This window comes from Sturnus vulgaris, chromosome 2 (genome assembly GCF_052056855.1).
Source record: "Sturnus vulgaris isolate bStuVul1 chromosome 2, bStuVul1.hap1, whole genome shotgun sequence".
NCBI classification, from domain to species: Eukaryota; Metazoa; Chordata; class Aves; order Passeriformes; family Sturnidae; genus Sturnus; species Sturnus vulgaris.
This window is the reverse complement of record NC_142244.1, coordinates 106,275,244-106,297,381: the sequence shown is the minus strand read 5'-3', so window position 1 is coordinate 106,297,381 and position 22,138 is coordinate 106,275,244. Positions and strand designations below refer to the sequence as shown.

At 37.6% G+C, this 22,138-nt stretch overlaps 1 protein-coding gene and 1 non-coding gene across 3 annotated transcripts in view; both read right to left on the bottom strand.

Moving 5' to 3' along the window:
- Positions 1-22,138, bottom strand: part of POLA1 (DNA polymerase alpha 1, catalytic subunit) — a 184,013-nt gene that overhangs the window by 142,633 nt on the left and 19,242 nt on the right. For both annotated transcript variants that reach the window (XM_014879714.2, XM_014879716.2), the window contains exons 14-26: positions 21,697-21,835; positions 20,485-20,642; positions 19,136-19,220; positions 18,322-18,383; positions 17,499-17,588; positions 15,829-15,945; positions 14,788-14,963; positions 14,175-14,304; positions 13,721-13,840; positions 12,545-12,641; positions 11,915-12,039; positions 10,045-10,194; positions 9,694-9,816 (exon numbers count right to left, since the gene is read on the bottom strand). In XM_014879714.2, the coding sequence (XP_014735200.2) occupies positions 9,694-9,816; positions 10,045-10,194; positions 11,915-12,039; positions 12,545-12,641; positions 13,721-13,840; positions 14,175-14,304; positions 14,788-14,963; positions 15,829-15,945; positions 17,499-17,588; positions 18,322-18,383; positions 19,136-19,220; positions 20,485-20,642; positions 21,697-21,835 (1,572 nt within the window). The remainder of the gene's footprint in view (positions 1-9,693; positions 9,817-10,044; positions 10,195-11,914; positions 12,040-12,544; positions 12,642-13,720; positions 13,841-14,174; positions 14,305-14,787; positions 14,964-15,828; positions 15,946-17,498; positions 17,589-18,321; positions 18,384-19,135; positions 19,221-20,484; positions 20,643-21,696; positions 21,836-22,138) is intronic.
- On the bottom strand, positions 12,203-12,332 carry LOC148224948 (small Cajal body-specific RNA 24). The gene has a single exon (XR_015802023.1).

The window sequence follows — 22,138 nt, the reverse complement described above, 5'->3', positions numbered from 1 at the left end:
ATACACTTTTTAAAAGTGGCAGCTTTCATAATCTACCCTTGATTCAGCAAGACATTTTTATTCCAGGATGAAGTGTTTCAGTTCCCTAAATTCAGCCCAATCTTGTTACAAGTCAGAAGTATTGTTCTGTGATTTACATAAAAGCATTTCCACTGAACTAAGCAGCAAGTGACAGATCGGATAAATGGGTTCCAGATAACATTTAAATAGCTGTGCTAATTACACCACACAGAGATAGGAACATGATCCCTTACTCAAATCCTCAGAGCAACCATCCAGAACACTGAAGAGAGGAGAAAAAAAACCTAATAGTGCAAGTCATAAGACAGCATGTAAAGGAATTTTAAAAAACCCAAACATTCTGCATAAAGGAGGTAATCTCAACTAATTAGATGCCATAATGATCTTCTCACAATCTGTTAGAAGAAAGTAGTAGTTAATAACTTCACATATTTCCTCCAATCCTTTCACCAGGAAGGAATAGCAGTTTCTAAATCATTACTGCTCTGTCATCCTGGACCACTGCCAAGAATGTAGAACTTCAGGACACCTGTCAGTTAACACATTCCTACTGAAGGCAGGCTCATCTTCCAAATCTATTAAAAATTAGTGATCACAAAAAGCTGTCAGATCAAAACACTGCAAAATTAAAATCAGTAGTGACTTCTTGAAGGACAACAGCCTTCAAAAGTAACAACAATCATCAAGAGGTGTGTCTCTGCTGAAGTGACTCTATACACACTTTGGAAGACAAACTACATGATGTAATGGAATTTTTTTCATCCCTACCATCTGTGGCACACAGCCGTACCTACAAAAATGACCGGCCACCTGATGGACAAATGTGTGCAAGAGCCAGATCTGAAGCTTTTCTCTAATCAAAGCTTTCTGCAGAGGTTCTCATTCTAAGTACAGGCTTCTCACTGATTTTCCTTTATCCCCAGGATGAACTACTTCTAACTCAAAGTTGAAAAATATGAATTTATGCATTGAACCAAAAAAACCAGGTACGATACCTATTTAAACATCAAGGCACAGGTGCAATTACAATTTAAAGAAACCAAAAGATTTCTGAGCAAATACAAAAATGGTATTTACCCAAGTTCAAAGATGATAGTGAGTTCTAAGGGAGATGGGGAAGAAAGGGAAAAAATTAAGGCACTCACATGAAAACCAAAACATTAGCTGTCATTGACTTAAATCTGATTTGTTCAAAAATCAGAGGGTACAACCAAGTAAGTTCTAGATTCAACAAGTAAAATTCCAACCAGAACAAAACAAACCAGAAGGCTGCATACACTCCAGCACAGGACTAAGACATTCCTATCATTTTATGTCAGTCTTCCACCTGCTAATTCCAAACTCCTGCACAAAGCTTGTGACAGTTTAATATTGCAGAAAAAAATTAAAAGCATCAAGAAAGAAAACTGAAGTTCACACTGAAAACATTTTTTGCACTGAAGGCAAGAGAAAACAGGAAAGAATTTCAGTGTGCAAATGTGGTATTGCCTAATAAAATGGCAATGCACACAGAACAAGTCAGAGAACCAAACAAGTCAGAAGGGCAAAGCAGCCCAGGTAGAAGTCGTTACTTTAGAATGGCTACCCTTCTCCCTGGCAACTGTTCCACAGATTCACTTTCCTTGGATTTAAAAGTGTTTGTACCTCAAAGTCTCCTCTATGCTTACCCAATCATTTCAGGAAATACGACCCCTGAACTTCATCAAAGCAGATTATTACATTGTCCTACTTTTCTGGAAACTCCCAGTAGCTCAAACATGGTAATTTCTGCTCTGTTTCATGAACTAGGCAAGTAATTTGAAAGAAAGCATTAATGCTTTTTGCTTTTATTTTTTTTTAAACCAAGGTTTATCAATCATCAGAATCCAACTTTTAGAAGTTTCTCCAGTCTCATGTAACTACCAAGACTAGCACAAGTTCACAGAGAAAGGACTGTCAGGTACTAAACCCTGCAAGTAAGGCTCAAATGATGTCCCATCATTCCACGTTTTCGATAAGCACTGCTTGATAAGCAAATCATTTCAGTGACATGAGTGGGAGTCACTTTGATGCCCAACAACCTAAAGAATTATTTCTTACTCTTTCTAAAGGCTGCCAGTTAAATTATATGAAAACAAAGAAGGATTAAGAAGAAAGGTAAAGGGTAATGGGTACTTTAATTTTTTTTAACTAATCCAGGTGTTGAAATAGGATTTTATGGAGCAACTATCCCAAGTGGTTCAAATTAGCAAAAACAAGTATCAAATTGTAAAGCAGGTATCAACATATATAATTTAATCTTTCTCCCTGAAACCTTACCTGCATTTGATAAAAGGCATAGTCTGAAGCTAAAGACAACACAGACACCAGCAACATCTCCCGCATTATCTCATGTATAACTGCTGGAAGGAAAGCCACAAGACAGTAAGCATAATGCTGGTGTCTCTCAATCACTGATCAAGCTCTAAAATTTGGAGGATTTATTTCATCCAGCTTCGACACTGCTCTCTTTCTACAAAAAAGGGAGTCTGAACAAATTACCTTAGTCTGTATGCCTGAGTTACAACCTTCCTTGCTTATGTTAAGAGATCAGGTATGTTCCAGCTTGTTAAAATACACCTACTTCTCCAGAGCCCTTTGTTTCAACCAGAATTCTTGATGCTACCCACCAAGACCTCCAATATCCTTACAAGGTATTGCACCTGCAGCAGTAGAGACAGTCCATCTTTCACAGATAAATAAAGGTCTTAAACTCTTTCATCTGTCTCATAAGTATATTTCAGTGCTGAAAATAGCATAAGCTGTTCATGCTTATCTTCTAAATTAAGCCAATGAATTTTGGCACAGGCCCAGGGCAAGGAAATAACATGCAAGAGACCACACAACTTAACCTGTACAGTAAAACCTGCATTTGAAGTACTCAAATATTATTTTTTTAGCCCTGAAACCAAAACAGCCTGGTAAGAACAAGTATCACTGCTGACATATCTCCTTTCTTCCAGTTTTCTTCCCTTCAAATGACAAGTTTCATCTGTTGTATCTTGTTGACCTTGGAGATAAATCTCAGTGAGAATCAAAGGAATTTCTAAAGTGATGGTTATAAACAAACTTTAGTTTGAAGGGATCTCTAGACATCGTTTAACCCAACCTCTGGCCCCAGACAGGGCTAGACCTGCCTGGTGAAAGGCTGTGCATCTCTGGGAAGAGTCTGGCTCTTGGAGACATTCCACTTTAAGTTGTTGAAGATCACAGTTAATTCCATCCTCAAAATTTTTTCCAGTGCGAAGGAACCCAGCTTGCAGCTTCTTCCTATATGTCAAAGTAGAATCATCGCTATCCTGAAACCACTACCTGAAAAGAACAGACCTAGTAGGCTCAAATGAGTATTTATCCAAGAGTAAAAAGAACAGATCATTGTGGATGGAACTTCTATGAGAATTTGTGGTGAAAAAGTCAGCTTTTGCACAGTGGGCAAGATTCCCAGGAAATATATGAAAATTTTTGATTATGAGATCAAGGTGTCATATGTTTGAAGGACAGTATGAATATTTATTTAAATCTCGTGGGAGACAGACACTTCAGTTAGACTATTTTTCTATCCTCTTAGGAATAGTACTTGAAAATGAAAATTATTTTTAACTCCCATTTGAAGTATCTTTTCTTTCGAAAATTTTATAACCATCTAGGTATCCAAACCCAGGGTTTCTAGAACAAGCCAACATCCAATTTAAGACAAATGCAAGATGCAAAAGAGTACTAAATGTATGACGCAAAAGGATACTAAAGAACAACTTCTGTGGAAGTCTCAAAACCCCAAGTAATCTTTGACAAGCCACTAATGAACTAAGAAAATGCATACTGCAAAGATATGTAGTGCTAACAAATATACAGGCTGGAGAAAAACACTAACGCATCAGTTAGCATTTGTGCTCTTCTAACCTTAACACGGGGGTTTGGAAAACAAATGTGTCTGAAGACAGAACCAAGGTAGTTTACAAATGGTGGTGTGATGCTGCTAAAGCTCTCAACCTTCATGGTGAAGCACCTATGCTACCTTTTATAAGGTATCTCTGTGAGAGAACATGAAGGATCTCTCTTAATCCCTGCAATATTCTAGATAGGTTTAAAGAATTTCTTTAATAATTCTGAAACTGAAGCATGGCAGACTTTGGAGGGTGCAGGATTCAAGTGGATTTCCCAATACATTATTGAACACCTGAGAGTCCTTCCTGTTACCACTGGATATGTTGAGACATTTCTTCCTCTCCTAATCTTAAGGTATCAGTTCTCTACCCAATACATACAGCTGCTAAAGGGAGACATACCATTACAGTTCAGACACAGAGAATGTTCCAGAGATCCTGCTCTTCCCAGTACTCTGGTTCTCAGTTTTACCACAATTCTGGGTGAGGAGTATCTTGTTGTTACCTAGTCAGCCAGGTTAAGATATGACACAAGGAAAAATCTGTGTCTTTAACAGGAAACCATAAGAAAAAAATAAAAAGTATATAAGAAAGAAAGCAACAGCCAAAGAAAATGTGCGTGTGTTATCATATTAGCAGTAACCCTGCAGTTTCACAGTCAGGTATGAGCTGAAAAATGGCTGGTCATGCCTGACCCCTCCATCTCACACTGGGCCTGCCCCCACTTTCCAACCTCCTCCTTTCCACTAGCTCTCAGAGCATGCAGTGAGTCACTGAGCGATTGATCCAACTGAAATCAATTTGGTTTTCCTCTGGAGTTAGTTTTCAACTCGGATCACCAGGCTGATCCAACACACCATGGGGCCATGCAATTGCTATAACCCATCCACAGAAATCAGCAGTCAGGAAGTGAGAGGCACCATACCTCTTGTAATAGCACAATCTTAAAATAAGCAGTAAAAAAAAAAAAAAGTCTCTCTATTCATCTGACTTGCTGTACAATCAATCTGAATCTGATCAATCTTCCTAAACATTTCTTGGTGAATACCCATTAAATAAAACCTTTCTGTCCAGAAGGAAAAAGAAATACCAACATGCCATCCAAAATAAAATAAAATAAAATATACTTTTTTCCCTTCTCACTAAATTCCTCCTCCCCTAAAATATTCTGGCCATTCTTCTTAATTGAAATGTTTCATTTCCTCTCCTTGGAGATGCTAAAGTCTGTATTAGATCAGATGTCATCTCCTGCACTTAACTACCAATATTTCAACATATGTGAAGATGCTACATAATTTTTCCACTACTTGATACTCAGTTCCCATTTCCAGATTGTACACAGCCTCTCCTTGTGTACTCTGACTCGTTTTGGATATCGGCATGCAGGGTTAACATAAAGAGCTTTTTCACAGGCTCACAGTCACACACACAATGATAAATTTAACAACAGTGGCAAATCATTAAACCTCAACACTTCCCATTTTGGGACAATGCAACTTTTTAGCACTATGTCTCCCAAGATTTTGGGTTGCCATTTTTATATTTAAAAGCAGTTAGAAACTCTTTGCCTAGCCTTCTGCCATCAAGTTTCAGGTCTTCCAAAACTGTTATATTGACGTTGCATTCCCTGTTTAAATATAGATGGCATGCTGATAACAAGACATTAGGAGGCTCCTTTTCCTCTTTCAGCAATCCTCTTTCTCCCACAGTACATCATGGAAGAAACCAGGAGTCTGTCAATTGCCCCATTCACGTGACAACTCTTGCAGACTGTATAACCAATGCTTTAGGTGCAATCAAGAGAAAGCAGCTGATGATCATTTTCTCTGGATGAACAAGACTTTAAAAAAAAAAAAAAAAAGAAATGCCTGGATTTCTTTACAGATCATAATTACAGTAGACAGCCATTAACCTGCTTACCTACCTTTAATTTTTTTAAATGAGCTCATCTTTCTCCACTTCATTTTTCTCCTCCCTCATCCATTCTTTTCTCAGACTGCAGCAATAACATGCTTTTATTCTTTCCTTTTGACTGCCAGGGCCTTAAACTAATTATTAATTGAGAATGTATCTAAAGGATCTGAACGAGAAAGTTGGAATTAACCCAATTGCCTCTTTCCCCCTTTTATTTTGCACATTTGAACACTAGGTCTACCTGTCAGCCCTGCTGAAAACAGCAAATGTGTTGTTTGCCTTTCAAAGGCAAGTTTGCTTGGGCAAAAAATATGCAACAGAAAAAAACAACACAGAAAAGAACAAGTACCTGAAAAAGGCCTCAGCATTGAGTGAAAGCCATTAGCAAGCAAGCTGCCTACAGTTAAATTCTCTCAACAACTTTGCTGTCCTGTAGGAGAATGCTGCAGCAAACGGCATCCTGCATTTAGGAAACCAGACAACTGACACTTCATCAAAAGGCTTGTCCTTTAAAGAGGCGAGAACGGCATGACCCCACACTGCCTGCTGCTGCAGAGCTGGCTGCTTGTACAGCTCCGACTCATCTTGTTTCCAGTTGTTAAATTACATTAAAGGACAGCTAAAAATATATTAAATATTTTCCTATTACTTTTCCATGCAAGCAACTGCTATAGTTACAACGAGAGTAATGTCCAGGCAAAGGCTTAGTAACATGGAGGGGGTGGAGGGGAAAGTCCAGGAATCCCTCTAACAAATTCCTGATCAATGGTTTGCAAATGTAGATTTTTTTTATTATTATTTTGCTGAACTGAGGCATTTCTTACATTCAAAAGATGAAAATATTTACATTTGCCGAAGTGGTTAAACAGGTCTGAGCTATAGTTTTAACTCATTTCTACCCCAAAATTTTTCCTTTTTTTTCTTCCAAAACACACACGAACTTAGCAGTCTACATGTGACACCTAAAGTCGGAAAAATTCACACTGATATGCCCCCTTAAAGGTAACCCACAAATGAAAAACAAGGTAGACCTATTCGAAAAGCCCGAGAATCAACGTTTAAACACTTCGACAAAAATGAGTGTTAATTGACTAAGGATCTCCAGGTCTCTATCGCCATCTAGCGAGCAGTGCCCGCCATTGTCACACTGTCCTCCCTAACGCGTTCGCTGGAAGGACAGACAGGATCCAGCGCTGGAGCAGCCCGGCCAAGGCAGGGATGTAAGGCCCTGGAAGGACAGAAGGATGGCAGGGTGCAAGGCCTAGCTACATTTCTATTCCCTGGATGATGGAAAAAAATCAATCAATCAATCAATCAATCAATCAATCAATCAGGCACTGTCCCATATTTCTCTATAGCTGACTGAAGACAACTGAGCTCCTATGGATTACACTGTCATAGAATCATAGAATGGTTTGGGTTGGAAGAGACCCTAAGGATCATCTACTTCTATGATCTGGCTTTTTAAAAATAGCCTTTCCACACCATATTTAATAACTTCTGCCATCAAAATGAAGTGAACATGTCAAGTTCTACTAGAATAGTTCAGAAGTTCACTAATACAGTCACACACAAATTTTTATAATGGCAATGTGTAATTACAAGTATTTTTAGTCACCATAAGGAACCCCATGGCAGCTCCACTGCTTTTACTGCACCAGCATCTCCAAACCACAAAGAGAAGCTAAGAGTCCAGGAGAAGTGGTATTCAGTACTTGGCATCAGGTGCATGAATCTTCCCACAGCCTCAGTGGAAAGGTTGTCAGTCACACAGTTGAAAAGCACCAATTTACAGGACTCATCAAAACTCATTCCCAGCTACATTACAACTTAATGCTAGGATGAGCTTTAACAACTTCAACATGAAATACATATTTCCCACTTTCAATTATTCTGCTAAGACTTACGATTGAACTGTAATTGTGTTAGTGCAAATATTAAGTTCAGTTTTCATCCCACACAGTATTTTTCCCACTAAGACTTTTACAAGCCTACCTGCATTTACTCAGGTGGCCTTGACAACAGTTAAAAAAAAAAAAAAAGGTTATTAACTGCAGATCATCAGAAAAGGCCATTTAAATTTAGACCATAAATTTTCCGTAATAGTTACTTTTTAATTAACCTTTTCCCATAGAGAACCCAAACCTCCAGATACTTAACATTTACTTCTTTTATATTAGAACTGAGTGGTAAGAAGAAATCTATGAATAGAAAGAGTAATATAAAAATTGAAAGTAATGTTTTTCAGATCAGACATTTCAACTTAAAGCAGAAACCAAAGAAAAAAACAAAATCAAACAAACAAAAACATTAAAAAAATAAAAAAAAAAAGGTGTCCTCATGTTACCTTCTGTGGCAAAAATTCAAATGTGTGCAAAGGCTTGGCAGAAGCCAGCACAAGTCCAGCACCATCCGAATTTAAGAGGTAAGAAATCCTTTCCAACCAAAGATCAACGTAAGAGAAACCATCTCTAACCACTCCCTAGCACATTCCATAGTACCTATTTAGGATTTCTCCATTTTACCATCACTCTGGAACATAAAGCAGGAACATCAGAATTTCACATAGTTATCTCATAACTGATATTACAGACAAATGAGAATAAACTACATGTGCAAACAAAAACGTATTTTCCCATCTTAACATAGGCCAAAAGCTTAAGTATCCATAGAACACCAGGTTTGTGGCAGGTGATCCATATGACATATGGGTATCATTTAAAAAAAAAATCAAAATGTAGAATTCATTACTTTTAAAACACCATTAGGAAATATAAAGGTATGATACTCAGATGCTTTTCATACCAGCCTCAGAGACAACATGAGGTTGAATCTTACATCAACATATGCAATACCTTACTAAAGGAAATACTAACTTCTGAATTCACATGGCTACATGGCACATTTGCAGTTACCAAACTGGGAAATTACTTCTGAGTTAAACAGATGTGTAAGGTTAAACATAAATGCTTACATAAATTGGGAAGACAACAAATCTGGGGCTCTCTCTGGAGAACTGTTTAGATAGGAAGATAATTAAAAATAAAGATGTGTTACCAGAAATAAAACATCCCCATGCAACTGAGCTGGGAATTGCGAAGTGGGTGTGCCCTCCCATCACAGGGAGGATGAGCCTGTCAACAGGGATGTGACCTCACCCATCTCCCTCATCAACCAAAAGACACACCAGCCATCCTGACACAACTGCTCCTGGCACCTTTGCAGACTCCTGCTTGGTGTTCTCTTTCATAAAGAACTAATATCAAACATCATTATGTTTTAAGACAATGAATGTATATCAGTAGTATGTTTTAGATCATTAAAGATTATTTTTCGCACAGGGAAAAAACAAATGTGGTCTGTATTGAGCTACCATCCTAATCAATAGCATGAGTAGTTTTGCCTATTAAGTCAAGTGCAATTCTTAAAATTAAATCTGAGGCTAATGAGAAACTTTATTTTAAGGAACAAACAGTTTCTGAAAATAAGCCCTGATACATAATCCTTTGCCTCCCGTGATTAATTATCCCTATCACAAACTTCAGTGTTTCAGGGAGTGATTTCAGGCCACAGGACAGTCTGGCTACAAGCAAGCTGATCCAAAGCTGAAGCATATCACCATCAAGTAAAACTGGAAATTCATGGAAAATGTGAAAGCAGCCTTGATTTTTTTTTGTCGTCACCACAATCTGGCCCATTGAAACCAAATAGTTTCACAGTACAAGAAAGATAAACTTAAGAGTTCTGAAATAAAAAGCAGGTTTAAGAACAAAATCATTCTTGTATTCAAGGAAAAAAAGCAGGTGGCTTAAATCTAGCCTTTTTACATGTGTGTATAATCTATTTAATGACTTACCTCTCTCCCTTTATGTGTCACCAAAGCAGCCAAAGGCTTGGCATAGAATCTGCTGTAGGAAAATCCCAGGCAGCCATACATGCTGTTAGCAGTGAGTTTCAAGGCTTTCTGTCTGATATCATACTGAAAAGAAACATAACCAGAAAAATGATCTAACCACAGCCATCAGGGAACAGAACCTAATGCTCACAATTACATTCACAGTTTTTTTTATACAATCTGCAGCAGTGATGGGCTACAAATAAAGCACATTACAATCACTTCTCACTACTAATCATCCCTATTCTACAAGGCTGATCAGGGCACTTAAGGGGAGAGGGGGAAAAATCAACGGAGTTCTGTAAAACATACCTGTAAATAGAGGTCAGGATTTAAATCTGGCTGTTTCATTAACTGCTTAACTTGGCGTCTTCTCTCCACCAGTTTCCTGATTTCTTTAGGCAAAATTCCCATTTCCAGAGATGGGTCTGGAAGCTCTGGAATTTCTTCCTCTTCTTCGACCTGTGGAATGATCACCACTGCTTATCATTTTATTGCTTGAAGATTAGATTTTAATGCATTAAGTGAAAAGCATGGGGAAAAAAAAACCAAAACCACACAGCTTGTGCCAATTCCTGCAGAGCACCCAAAGCACAGTTTAGAACAAGCATGAGAGGTTTTGTTGCAGTGTTTAACTGTATTACTTTGCCCCTGCTGGGGGACAGGGCCTAAGTCTGTTTCACTGTTGGAGAAACACAAAGAAGGCATGGACCAGTAGCAGGAAGGTTTGTTTTTTAAATCAATATGTGTGTCATATTTATGTACATACAAATATATATATATATATATAAATCCAGATAAATAGCATACATACATTCTCACTCTAAAGTATATATAGATAAATACTAAAATATAAAGAAAAGTACACATGCAGCAATTCTTTCTGTGCTGAAAAATCCATCCCTTTTTTATCATCACGTAAGTACTTTTGGTGTTGTGGAACTGATACTTAGAGTGATACAACTGACAAAAGTGAAATGGAGCACAGCAGTGGAACAAAAACTCCACCCCAAGCAACTCTTGATTAAGCAAAACAACGTAGCAGAAAGGACACCACCTTAGCATGACTGAAGAAATGGATGATCAGCAAAAATGGAAAAGTATTTCAAGCACAATGAAAGTGACAGAAATGTACAAAGGAAGGTGAGGTTGGCAAGTTTAGTAAAGCAGTCTGAGGAGAAGTGCAACAAGAAATTACACCAAAGCCTGATTAAACATCATACAGCGAGAGAAATCAAAATTAGCTGCTTCAGGTTGAAGCACACTTCAGAAAGCAGAGAAAATCCAAAGACGACTTGAAGGAACTTATTGACAGAGCTCCACATACTTGTCTTCTCATTTCTACTACTGTGTTCATATTTCAGTTGCTACAGGACTAACTAATTCCAACCTGTGAGCTGATACCAATTAAAAACAAAAGCCTCTGGTTTAACCTTTAGACCTGACCAGTTCAATGCTTCAGTTTACAACACAGCTCCACCAACAAGTGATTCAGCACAGCTGAGGAAATGAGAATCTCCAGCCATGGATAAGCCAGAACCAACACAGCTGCTTATAAAACAGTGCATCCAACTGCACCTTCATGAGGTTTTTCAGGTGTATTTAACATAGTCTGAACAGCATGAGTTTTTGTGAAGCTGGTGTCACAGCTCACAGAGTCACAACGTCCCCTTCCCAAGTCACACACATAATTTTCCTGATGTCTAATACGGCTTGAGCTCATAATCATATTGTTTCCTGTAGAAAACATGAGACTTTTGTCTACCTCCATCAGATATATTTGCATGAATTCTGTGTCAACCTAACTTCAGGAAGCCTCCATTAAGCTAGGATGAAATTAGTAAAGGGGCTCAACAACTGCCAGGGAGGACGTGTGGCTGAAAAGGGTCACAGAGCCTCAGTAGAAATCTTGTTTCATGAGGATACCAAGATTAGATGGGAGAGAACTTAACAAGATTCTGTAAGAGTATTACAGAAAGGAAGATCACAGACAAAATATTCAAGAGTCCCAACCCACAAATTAATATGATACATCTTTAAACAAGAATCACTTTTTATGTGTGAGAGGGGACAAAAAAAAAAACAAACAGTGAGAAAGAACAGTTTCTTACGAAGCTGATACACAGAAAACACTCTGAAGTTTTAGACAGTGCAATTTAAGCCACAAGTTAAAGCACACAACCTCTGCCCTTTTCTGTGCTTCTGATGACAGTCGCTGCACTGTGGTAAAGCAGATGTTGAACTCCTGAATAATCGATGGGTACAAGCTGTTGAAGTCGAGAAGCAAAATAAACTTGTCATAAAAACCTAAAACAGAGTTTAAAACAAAAGTCATAATTACTCAAGTCTCCCAAAGGACTTCATACAACTCCACAATTAATATTGAAGTGACAGTAGTATCTTGTACCACATTTCCATTATCTAAATCCCTTCAAGCAGCTGTTGAGATGCACCACTGCCCTTTACAGAAAGCTGTCAGAAGTGGAACGATCCAACCCCATTAACTCACCAGAGTTGAACAGATACCTTCTGTGTTACTATAGGACACTGGTACAGTTTTCCCCACAGAGAGGAGAAACTGAAAGAAAACTTAGTGTCCATTAGAAAATGATACATAAATATACAGTCCTAATTCCTCAAAAGAAGCAATGCCACAATCAATGTTGGGAATTCTGTTGTATGCAACAAGATTCCCCTCACAACCACAACACCAAACACCCACAAACACAGATTCCCCACTGCAATCTCTCTGTATTAATATAACCTACCTGTCTCTTAATTTCATTGAAGAAAGGAAATTGCCACATCTTACCGACTTTGGGATCCAAGACTAAGCCCCCTGCATATGCTGCTTTCTTTTTCCCTATCTTTGATTTATTCTGATCTTCAAAATCTTCATCTTCATCCACCTACATTTGGCATTTAAAAAAAGTCATTATCTAGTGTCTAAGATTTCTGTAACGTTACAGGAGTTTATTTTTGGCAAGTCAAATACAAGTTTGGGAGCCAGTGCAGAATTCCTTTTAAAATATATGCAAAATACAGTGTTTTCATCATGATCCTTACTAAAGCTCTCCACCTGTCAAAACAGCATTTAAACCAACTCCAATAGGAAAAGACTGCTAACAAGATATTACAAAGACCTTAAAATATGGTCATCATTCAACATGGCACCAGAATGCCTCTTCCAACTGGCTGTAAAAGTCCACATTAAGGAAAAAATCAACTCATGACCCAGAAGTGGTATGGTTGCCCAACTAAAATGTTGTTTTTGCAAACAGAATGGCTGGGCTTGAATAAAACAAATAAAAACATTACTACTGACCTAAAGAATATTCTGGTATTTGTTATGTTATAAAAAGAATTCTTCTCCCAGTTGTTCAATTCTACTCTGAATCATTTAGAATTCCAGCGCTACTTTGTTGCAACAATACAATCAACAGAAATCATTGCTTTCAAGTTTGCTGTTGAACTTATTTTAAAATAAAAGACATAATATAGTGAAATAGGAATATTATCTCAAATAATTATTTGTTCACTAACAAACATCTGGATATTTCTCTAATTATTATTTGCACTGGTATTAAACAAAGGATTTTTTTTTAATACCTTTGGATATTTCATTCATATAACAAATTTTTCTTGAAATACTGTTCATCAAATTAACTAAATGCAGATATTGAACAACACAGATTATCTTCTTTACTGTTTCCCCACATAGACAAGTACTTAGCTTATTTTAATTTTAAACTAACAGACTGAGTTTTTATAGATCTGCAATGCAATGGAAAAGCTGTTACACTGTCCCACTCTCATTATCAATTCCACACAAAAACAATGTTTTAATTAAGCATATGCTGTACCATTAAGTTCTACTCGAGTTACGTTTGGGGTTGTGCTCCCATAGAAGAGTAACACACAAAAGATGGAATAAAGTTTTTTCCTTTTTTTTAATAAAAATTCTTGGGAAGATAAAAACTGGACCCACCAGCTTCTGTGGAGGCTTTTTGAAAACTTGTTTGTCTGGCACTATGTAATCCTTCTCATGAAAGGCATGAAGCAGCAGGAACTCGTTACGTTCAGATCGTCCTCCCATCATTGTCCTCGACTAAAGAGGGGGTGAAAAGAGATCTCAAAGCAAAGCACAGAAAACATTGACAGCAAAAATATACTAAGCAATGTCCTCAACTATTAACTTCACCTAGTATTACTACTATTCTGTATCATTACTGTGCACAGAATTAAAATGTAATATTTTTAAGGAAGTTTTACATTATTACTTGATTAGAACATTGAACTCTCTTACTCGTCACAATTAAAAATTTACTGCATCGTGCATTCTAAATTAGTGTTTAGAAATTAAACTCAGCAAATCAAACACAGAAAACATGGAACTGTTTTGGGGGGACAGTGGAGAGGGGTGAAAAGTAATAAAAATGTACCATGACATTGCCAGAGATGTTTGTTATCTGAAGAGCCAGTGGCAGAACATTCAGCTCACACATGATCTGGAGAATGAACTTGGCATCTGTCCAGGTGTTTTCCAGCATGAACAGCAGGCGAGGAGAATCACTAGGGAAAGAAGGGGCATGGCCTAGCAAAGTAAAATCAATTTCCTTTGTACTCTTGTGGAGTTTAGACGTATGTGCTGTACAGAACACATGGTATCTGTAGCACACGAATGATGAATTTTATAGCAAGCTCCTGTAATTGAAAAACCACCCCAGAACTTGGGCTTGCATCTCCTGTTAGTGTGTCTACACCAATGCTCCCACAAATCAATTTGCTTCATACATAATAAGCCACCAGCAGCCACCACAAGTAGCTTGAAACACTATTTTATAATGTAAAAAATGTTAAAATTATTTTATTATGTTAAATGTTTATAATATTAATCATATTCTTTCTACAGGAAATACAATTATGAGCTCAAATCCCAGTATGCTAAGTCAGCATCCCCATGACAAATCAAATAAGCAGAAGTAAAACTATTTGTCAGGGAACCAGCTCCTCTGCTCTCCAGAGAAGGATTAAAAGCCCCAGTCAGCAACATACCTGTACATATTCCGAATTTCCTCTGGCAGAATTGTTACCTTCTCTGTCTTCAAAATCTGATGGACCAGTTCAGACAAATGGTAACTTTTGCAACGAATCAGTTCTTTAGCAGAAATTTCTACATCACAGATCATTCGACCACAGGCAGCATTCCTTTCAGCAAACCCTCCTCGGCCCTTCATCATATTACACAAGGAGAGAAAACCCAAGTGAAATGAAATATACAAACATTAACAAAAAGCATCTACCCACAATATATGTTTATAGGACTCAGTCAACTCAGCAGTCAAGACAGTTAAGTCAAATATTCTATTAAATACCACTAACACTCAAGGGCTTATAATTATGCCCTCAAGGAAGCCATGGTATTTTTCACTGTCCGTAGATACTAAGAAATAGATAGTTAACTTTCACTACTAGTTATATCTTAACTCTTAAACTATCATGCTTTTTTTCTTCCTTCAATCATTAGAATAGCCTCAACAAGAACCTAGGTATGGATTTTGTCTTTCCTCCAAGGATGCTTTTTGAAATAACAGCACGATGAAAAAGTCACAGAACCATACAGAAATACACAACTTGGCCTCTAGGAAGGACAAGAACACAGCCATGTTCAACACTTCAATACTCCAAGCTTCACACATCGTGTTCTCTGAACAAATATGTAACAAGAACTACAGAATTATGAGCTTAGCAGCTCTCTATGGGATGATTCACCCATCAATCCAAATTGCTTTTTCTCTTTTTACAGTTACAGCAGACAAAGACGGTTACAGTAAAGACTACTGCAATTAATCTGTCATTACTATCATCTAGTTGAGATAAGTAAACTAAATTAGCCTAACTTGAAAATCAGTTTATCCTATTACTGTAGTGAAAGTCATATAAACACTCATAATTTCTGATCTGGGACCCATGAAATTCAGCATGACCAACAGTCAAAATACATCAGTGTCACATTTACAATTCCTCGGAAAAACTAATTCATTTTTAATCACATGCAACATAAAGGGGCTTAAAAGACTTAAGCAATCTTATTACCCCAAGCTTTGGCATGTTAGACCTCCTCAGTCGACCTATTTTGGACCAGTGAGGGACTTTGCACAAATTAATTCTTTGAAGCAGCACTTCCAGATCAAATCCATAAATATTATGACCCTTGAAGCAGAAAAAATAACAAAAAAGGTTACAACAAATGCAAATTGAAAGACTTACTTTCACACACTCAGTATTCCTTTGCCCTTTGTGATTTTTTCCAGCTAATTGATGGCATTATCTCTCTTGTAGAAAGCACTTTCCAAGAGAACGTTCATCAACAGTACTCATTAGTCTTAACACTAACAAAGCTGTTCAGTAGAATACCAAAATCAGCTCTATAACTGGCTCATAGCACACACAGTACAGCTTTATGCTTTGATACAAGAGATTAGGATCTAAAGCTTTCCAGAATAATCCACAACATTCTTCATAGAGCATATAAACTGAAGCTAAGAGTAATGCCTTTTCTCTCCATCTGTGAAAGTCACAATACTAGCATCAAAATACTGTAATCTTTTTTCCTTTGGTACTACAACATGAACAGCTGTTAAATCTGGGTAGGAACACCTTGCAAGAAATATTTACATATCAAAGCACTCCAGCAGTATTTTGAACAGTGTACATTGATGACACTGGTCTGTATCCTCAGCTGAAAGCAAAATGCTACCCTGAGGAACATGAGCCAGTCACCAGGAACTGCAGGTCCACTCCAGCAGGTACCTCTGTGCAGTGCAAGACTATGCTACAGAAGCAGCTCCTTAAAACAGCATATAGGAGCAGCATTTCAACAGCACTAATTAAACCAGGTGCAAATTAAACTGCACTAACACAGCTCTGCTGTTTTCAGAATAGAAGCTCTCAGACCCCTGCTCTTGGCATCTTCAATTTTAAGCCACTGGCTGCAGTGTTTCTTCTGATTCCTTGCCATAGCCACTAGCAAGTTTAGGTCATAGGGCAAGCACTGGATACCAACTGCAGTGAGCTGAAAACATCAGGCATTGATTGCTCATTTCATCACATTCCCATCACTTAATTATTTCTATCTACCTACATAAGTTAGGTAAATATATACAACCTAACAAGTTGTATGTAATCAACCTCAGACTTACGATCAACTTCAAATTGTCAGAATTTTATAATGTGAAAGTCAGAATTGCACATTAAAAAAAAAAGAAAATTATTAACTATAATAAACCCTCAGCTGCTAAAACAGTAGAAAACATAAGAATGCTTATTGCAAAACTTTGCTCAGATCTCATGGATTTGTATAGATGATTATTTTGATTTACAGCACAAACAAAAATTATATGAGCATCTGAACTGCAACAGAATCTTAAGTATATCAAGAGTTCCCATTTTTCTAGAAAATCATCAGAGTTTTTTGTTGTTTTGTCTTTCTGAGTAAAGAAAAAAAATGAATTTGTTTCAGGTATTGTGAAAATACTGCCTATTTTAGCTATTATGGGAAATAATAGTATGTATAAAATGCTGTCAGGGAAAATTCCGTATCATCTTTGTATCAAAATATACCTGCTGTCTCATAGGCAAACTCAATTCATAAGGCAGTCTAAGACAAGCATTAAAAAGCCTAAAAGGGGACAAAAGAAAAAGAACAAAGCTGACCAACTGACAATATGCTTTAATTTAACTCTCAAAGTCTCAGAACTACTCACCACAACAACATCTGGGTCAATTTTGTGAATCTTCGCAAGGAAAAATCCCAGCAGTGTTCTCTCTGTTGCAGCAATTTCTATTTTAGCATTCTAAAAGGAGCGAGAGAGCACCTGATTTCAATGACCCGATAAGTTTAAAATGGAAGCATCTCCTCTCCCCTACTAGTTACAAGACAATAACAAAGCACCACAGCGTTCTGCTTTTCCTTCTGTAATTCAAGGATTTTTTTTCTCACTCCCATAGACATTGGAAAGCTTTTTCGCATTCTGCTTTTGAATGCAGGTGTCTAGTGATATTTTAAGAGCCTCCTAAGAATCAAGCACACCAGGAAAATCTCCATATGCATCCTTCACTCACAGACTTTAAGATGACACAGAAGTAGAAGGAAAACAAAAATAGGTTATTTTATAATTCTTTCAACTCTCCCACCACCCTTTAGAAAAGATATCTTCTAAATTTTGACAGACTTTACTCTCCAAGTAAAGACAAAACAAATTCTCCCAGTTTACTACGAGTACAGAGTCAGATATAATGAAAATTAACCACAATTTTCGCCTCTTTCCAAAATCTTTCCAACTCTCCTGTCTAACACCCCGTCTATTTTAAGAGCACAATTAACAGCAGTACTGAATCACAAAGAGCACACACCACTTTTTTACAAGCAACACAGAATAAATACCTGGATTTAAGTTTGCAGAGTGGAAAACTAACTAATTAATCATTCCATTCCTTCGACTATTTCTCTTCACCACCTACCAAAAGCACCATAAAGCTCATATTCTATAAGGCACTGCAATCAGAAGGGTAACAAAATGAAATTACCTTCTTTTTAATGGCTTCTTTGAAGTCATAAGGAAAAATGCAATCACTTGGTTTGGAAACAGCTGCAAAAAGTAATATTTGTGCTTAAATTCAAGTTCCTAATTGTCCCCTCCCCAAAAGCATCCATTCACAACAAAGTGAGCTGAGAAAACTAACCTCCAATTCTGAAACACCAGCTTTAAGTGAATACTGTCTTTAAGATAACCAAGCAATTACTAAAGCATTAACCAATCTGAATCAGTCATATTTGAGCTTATAATTGGACATTAAAACTATGGGCCACAGCTCCTGAAAAACCTCTTCTCACAAGCACTCAACACCTCGTCACTTCCAGTCAGGGTCTGAAACTCAAGGTTTAGCTGCTATTACTGCAATGACACTGCTGCAAGACCTTTTTTAACTAAGAAAACTTAATAAATAATTCTATTCAGAAGATCTGAACAGAAAAATAATTAAAGTGACAATAAATAAATGGTCTAAATTAATGGGCAGAGAAAGATGGAGTAAAACCAATAAAAATTATAAGAAACTGTATAGAGCAGGGTTACTTAGCATAATCTCAAACTAAGATTTTTTTAATTAAGTCTTCAATAAAAAGTCCGTAACCAGCGAAGTTAAAAATGGGGAGAAAAGCCTGTCTGGGAGTTGAAATTTTGTCAGTTATCTGTTTTAAACCATTACTGCTGTAGTGACAGAAATAAATAAAAATTTAAATAAATTAATTAATATAACCCCCCCACAACCAAAAAAGAACAAAAAAAGAAAAACCACGGAATTCATTATTTTTCTTCTCAAAACTGTTCGGAGTACATACCACAGAAGTGTGTTTGAAAAGGAGGCTGAGGTGGAGCCTTATCCAAAGGAAATTTCTGATGAACCAGAGCTGCAAGTGCCACGACCTATACCAAGGAGATATAGAACACACAACTTAATAAACACAAATAAGCATGACTGCTATCCATACTCATTTCTTCCATCTTTTTTAAACTAGTTTCTCATCTCTCTTCCCTTGTTTCTCCAACAGATCTTTCTTAAATTAATTCCAACAACAAACAGTTGAAAAGAAGAAAGTTATCAATTGATCACAAGGAAAATAAAATAGTACTTGCTCCTAAACTATTATAAATTTGAGAGGAAAAATAATTCACTTTGGAAAACTTCTACTTTTTTCAGCTCTGGTTCTGAATCTGACCAGGCCCCACAATGTAAAGGATTCCCTATGGAGTGCAGAGGAGATGTAAGCAGGGCAGAGAAGCTTTGATTCAGGAAGGGCTGCCCCTAAGCAAGCAGTCAATACTGCCAAGAAGCCAAGAGGTTTAGTGTTTGGAAGCCAGTAGCTTTAATGATGCTTTTGATTGCTTTGCTGGCAGGATGGCCTGCCTCCCCACACACTGATCAGGAAAACCCAACAGAAAACAAAGCAGAAAGGCTCTAAAGCATCTTGGCAAGCAGAGTCCTGTTGGCACCTTTGTAGGTCCCATTACTTTGGCCAGAAACAACATATTTTCCATACTTCTACCAAAAAATTTAAGTTCACCAGGAGGAATAATTCTGCTTGAAAAATTTGCCAACCTACTACTCTTCAATTAAATTAGCCTGAAATTAAATCCTATCATATTTGTGCAAACTACATCTCTTCCAACGTTAATGAGAGTTAATATTAAAAAGAAGTGCCTAAGTACACACTGTAGTCTGCAGTCCACAATTGAGAGTGGCCACCTACATCTCTCCTTTCTGAGGAAAGATCTTGCAGCATAACAGCAGGTGATCTAAGATCAAGACCAAATTCTCATTTTAAAATGAATTTTATTAGCAGAAAAGCCTGGTCATTTAACCTATAACCTGTGATTAGCTCTAGCTAAATTAATACTGATCCATTAACAGCTGTGATGAGGCAGTCTCACTTATAACTATAAGGCACAACAGACAAAATAGAAGGCTTGAAAACATGCATAGGATCCACTATCACAGTAAACATTCTCAGCAAGCAGGCCCTCTAGCCCAGACTGAGACCCAGTAAAAATTTCTTTGAAAAGTTCAGAGCAGAGAAACTTTTCAACAGTAAATATATTTAAACATGTTTAAGGAGGCCCCTCCAAGCCTTAGGAAAATTAGTATATGCCAAAGAACAAAACCAAACCAAAATGAGAGCAGATTACTTACCTCATTCTGGTGAGTCTTTGGGTTCTGAATGGTCTTCATGCTGAAGGACATGACCACCAGAGGAGGAGGAGGACAAAGATCTTTAACCACATTCACCAAGGCAGGCTTCATGGCCACAGCCTCCACTTTACACCAGCTAACCGGCTGATTTGAAGGCTCTGAGGAAACAACACAAACCACCTCAATTCTTCTGGGAACCACAGACAAGGCTTCTCTGATTGCTGCACAGAGCACATCCTTCAAATATTTTGCCCTGGTGGGACAGGCCTAGACTCACACTAATCCTGCCCAATTTTTGGTAACTCCCTGGGCCCTGACTTCTCAGTCAGCAGGAGCTATTCAACACCAAATAAGAAAGAGAAGATTTGGATCAAGGTCTGCATAACCCAAAACATACTTCAGGAAGCTTTACACAGAGTCATCTGTACTGGTTATCAGTTCTGTCAGAGCCTGAGCGAGCTGCTGAAGAGGAGAACCCCCCTGGTGTCAGCATTCATACAGTCAGTTCTACCCTGCAAGTGCCCCAAGGAGATTGCAGTGAGAGATGTAGCTTTTGTCTAGGAGGATCAACATCCCTATGTTCATGGGAATATGCAGCATACATTGAATAAAGGGGTCTTACCAAGCCAAAATAAAACAGCATGACCACCTGTAAGTGTTGCACACCACTCGAGGCAGAAAGGATTTAAAACTAAAACAGCTCCACGCCACAAACTTTTCCATGTGTCAGGAAAAATAAATAAAAAGCTAATTCACAAAAAAAAACCCATCTAGCAGCCGTTTGCTCTTAAAATATGTATTTGCAGAAAAAACCCAAATCTTAAGTTATCAAGAGCAGAAAGATGAGTAATTTTCAAGCCAACTAAGTTCAGTAATGTGTATACACAGCATTGAGATAGGCATCAAATAGCAGCTGCTAGGCACTGCACAGTTCCCACTCACAGGCATTAAAAGTTATAATTTCATCTCTACAGTGCACAAATTCATATGGATAGCTGCCACTCCAAAAAAAGAAGAGTAAGTTACAATTTGTACTAGATAATAAAAATTAAACCAGTAAGTTGCAAGGTTATAGATAATGAAAATTAAACTAATAAGTTGCAAGGTTAATGTACAGAATGATAATTCATCCATACAATTTAAATTTCCTTCCCCATGTATAGTTATATGTGCTTCCTAGTAACCAAGTATTTCACAAGCAAACCGCCATACGTGGATTTTTTATTTCCAGCCAGCAAGGTCCTTTGATCTTCTGATTCATCAAGAGAAGTTCCAGACTAGAGGTGTTGGTTCCAAAAACATGAGAGAATGTTTGTCCCTTCAGATCTTGGGGAAGCCGAGGGCATTCAGCCTAACAAGTAACAGAGAGCAGTGAGTCATTTCACCCCACAGAAGTCTTCAAGGTTGACACACCATATTCAGACAGCCCCTTAACAAAACTACAGAGTCCTGAAATCACCATCGTTCCCCACAAGCAAAGCCCTAGTCCATAATATCTTACAGTGATTGAGGAAATCACACTATAGGCTCCACTTAATCAGGACAGTAATGTAAAAACACACTGAAGTTTAAGTTCCTCATCGACACTGGATACATCAGCCAAGACTACAATGTTCAATGACCATTTTAATACAGCAACTGCTCACATTGTAAA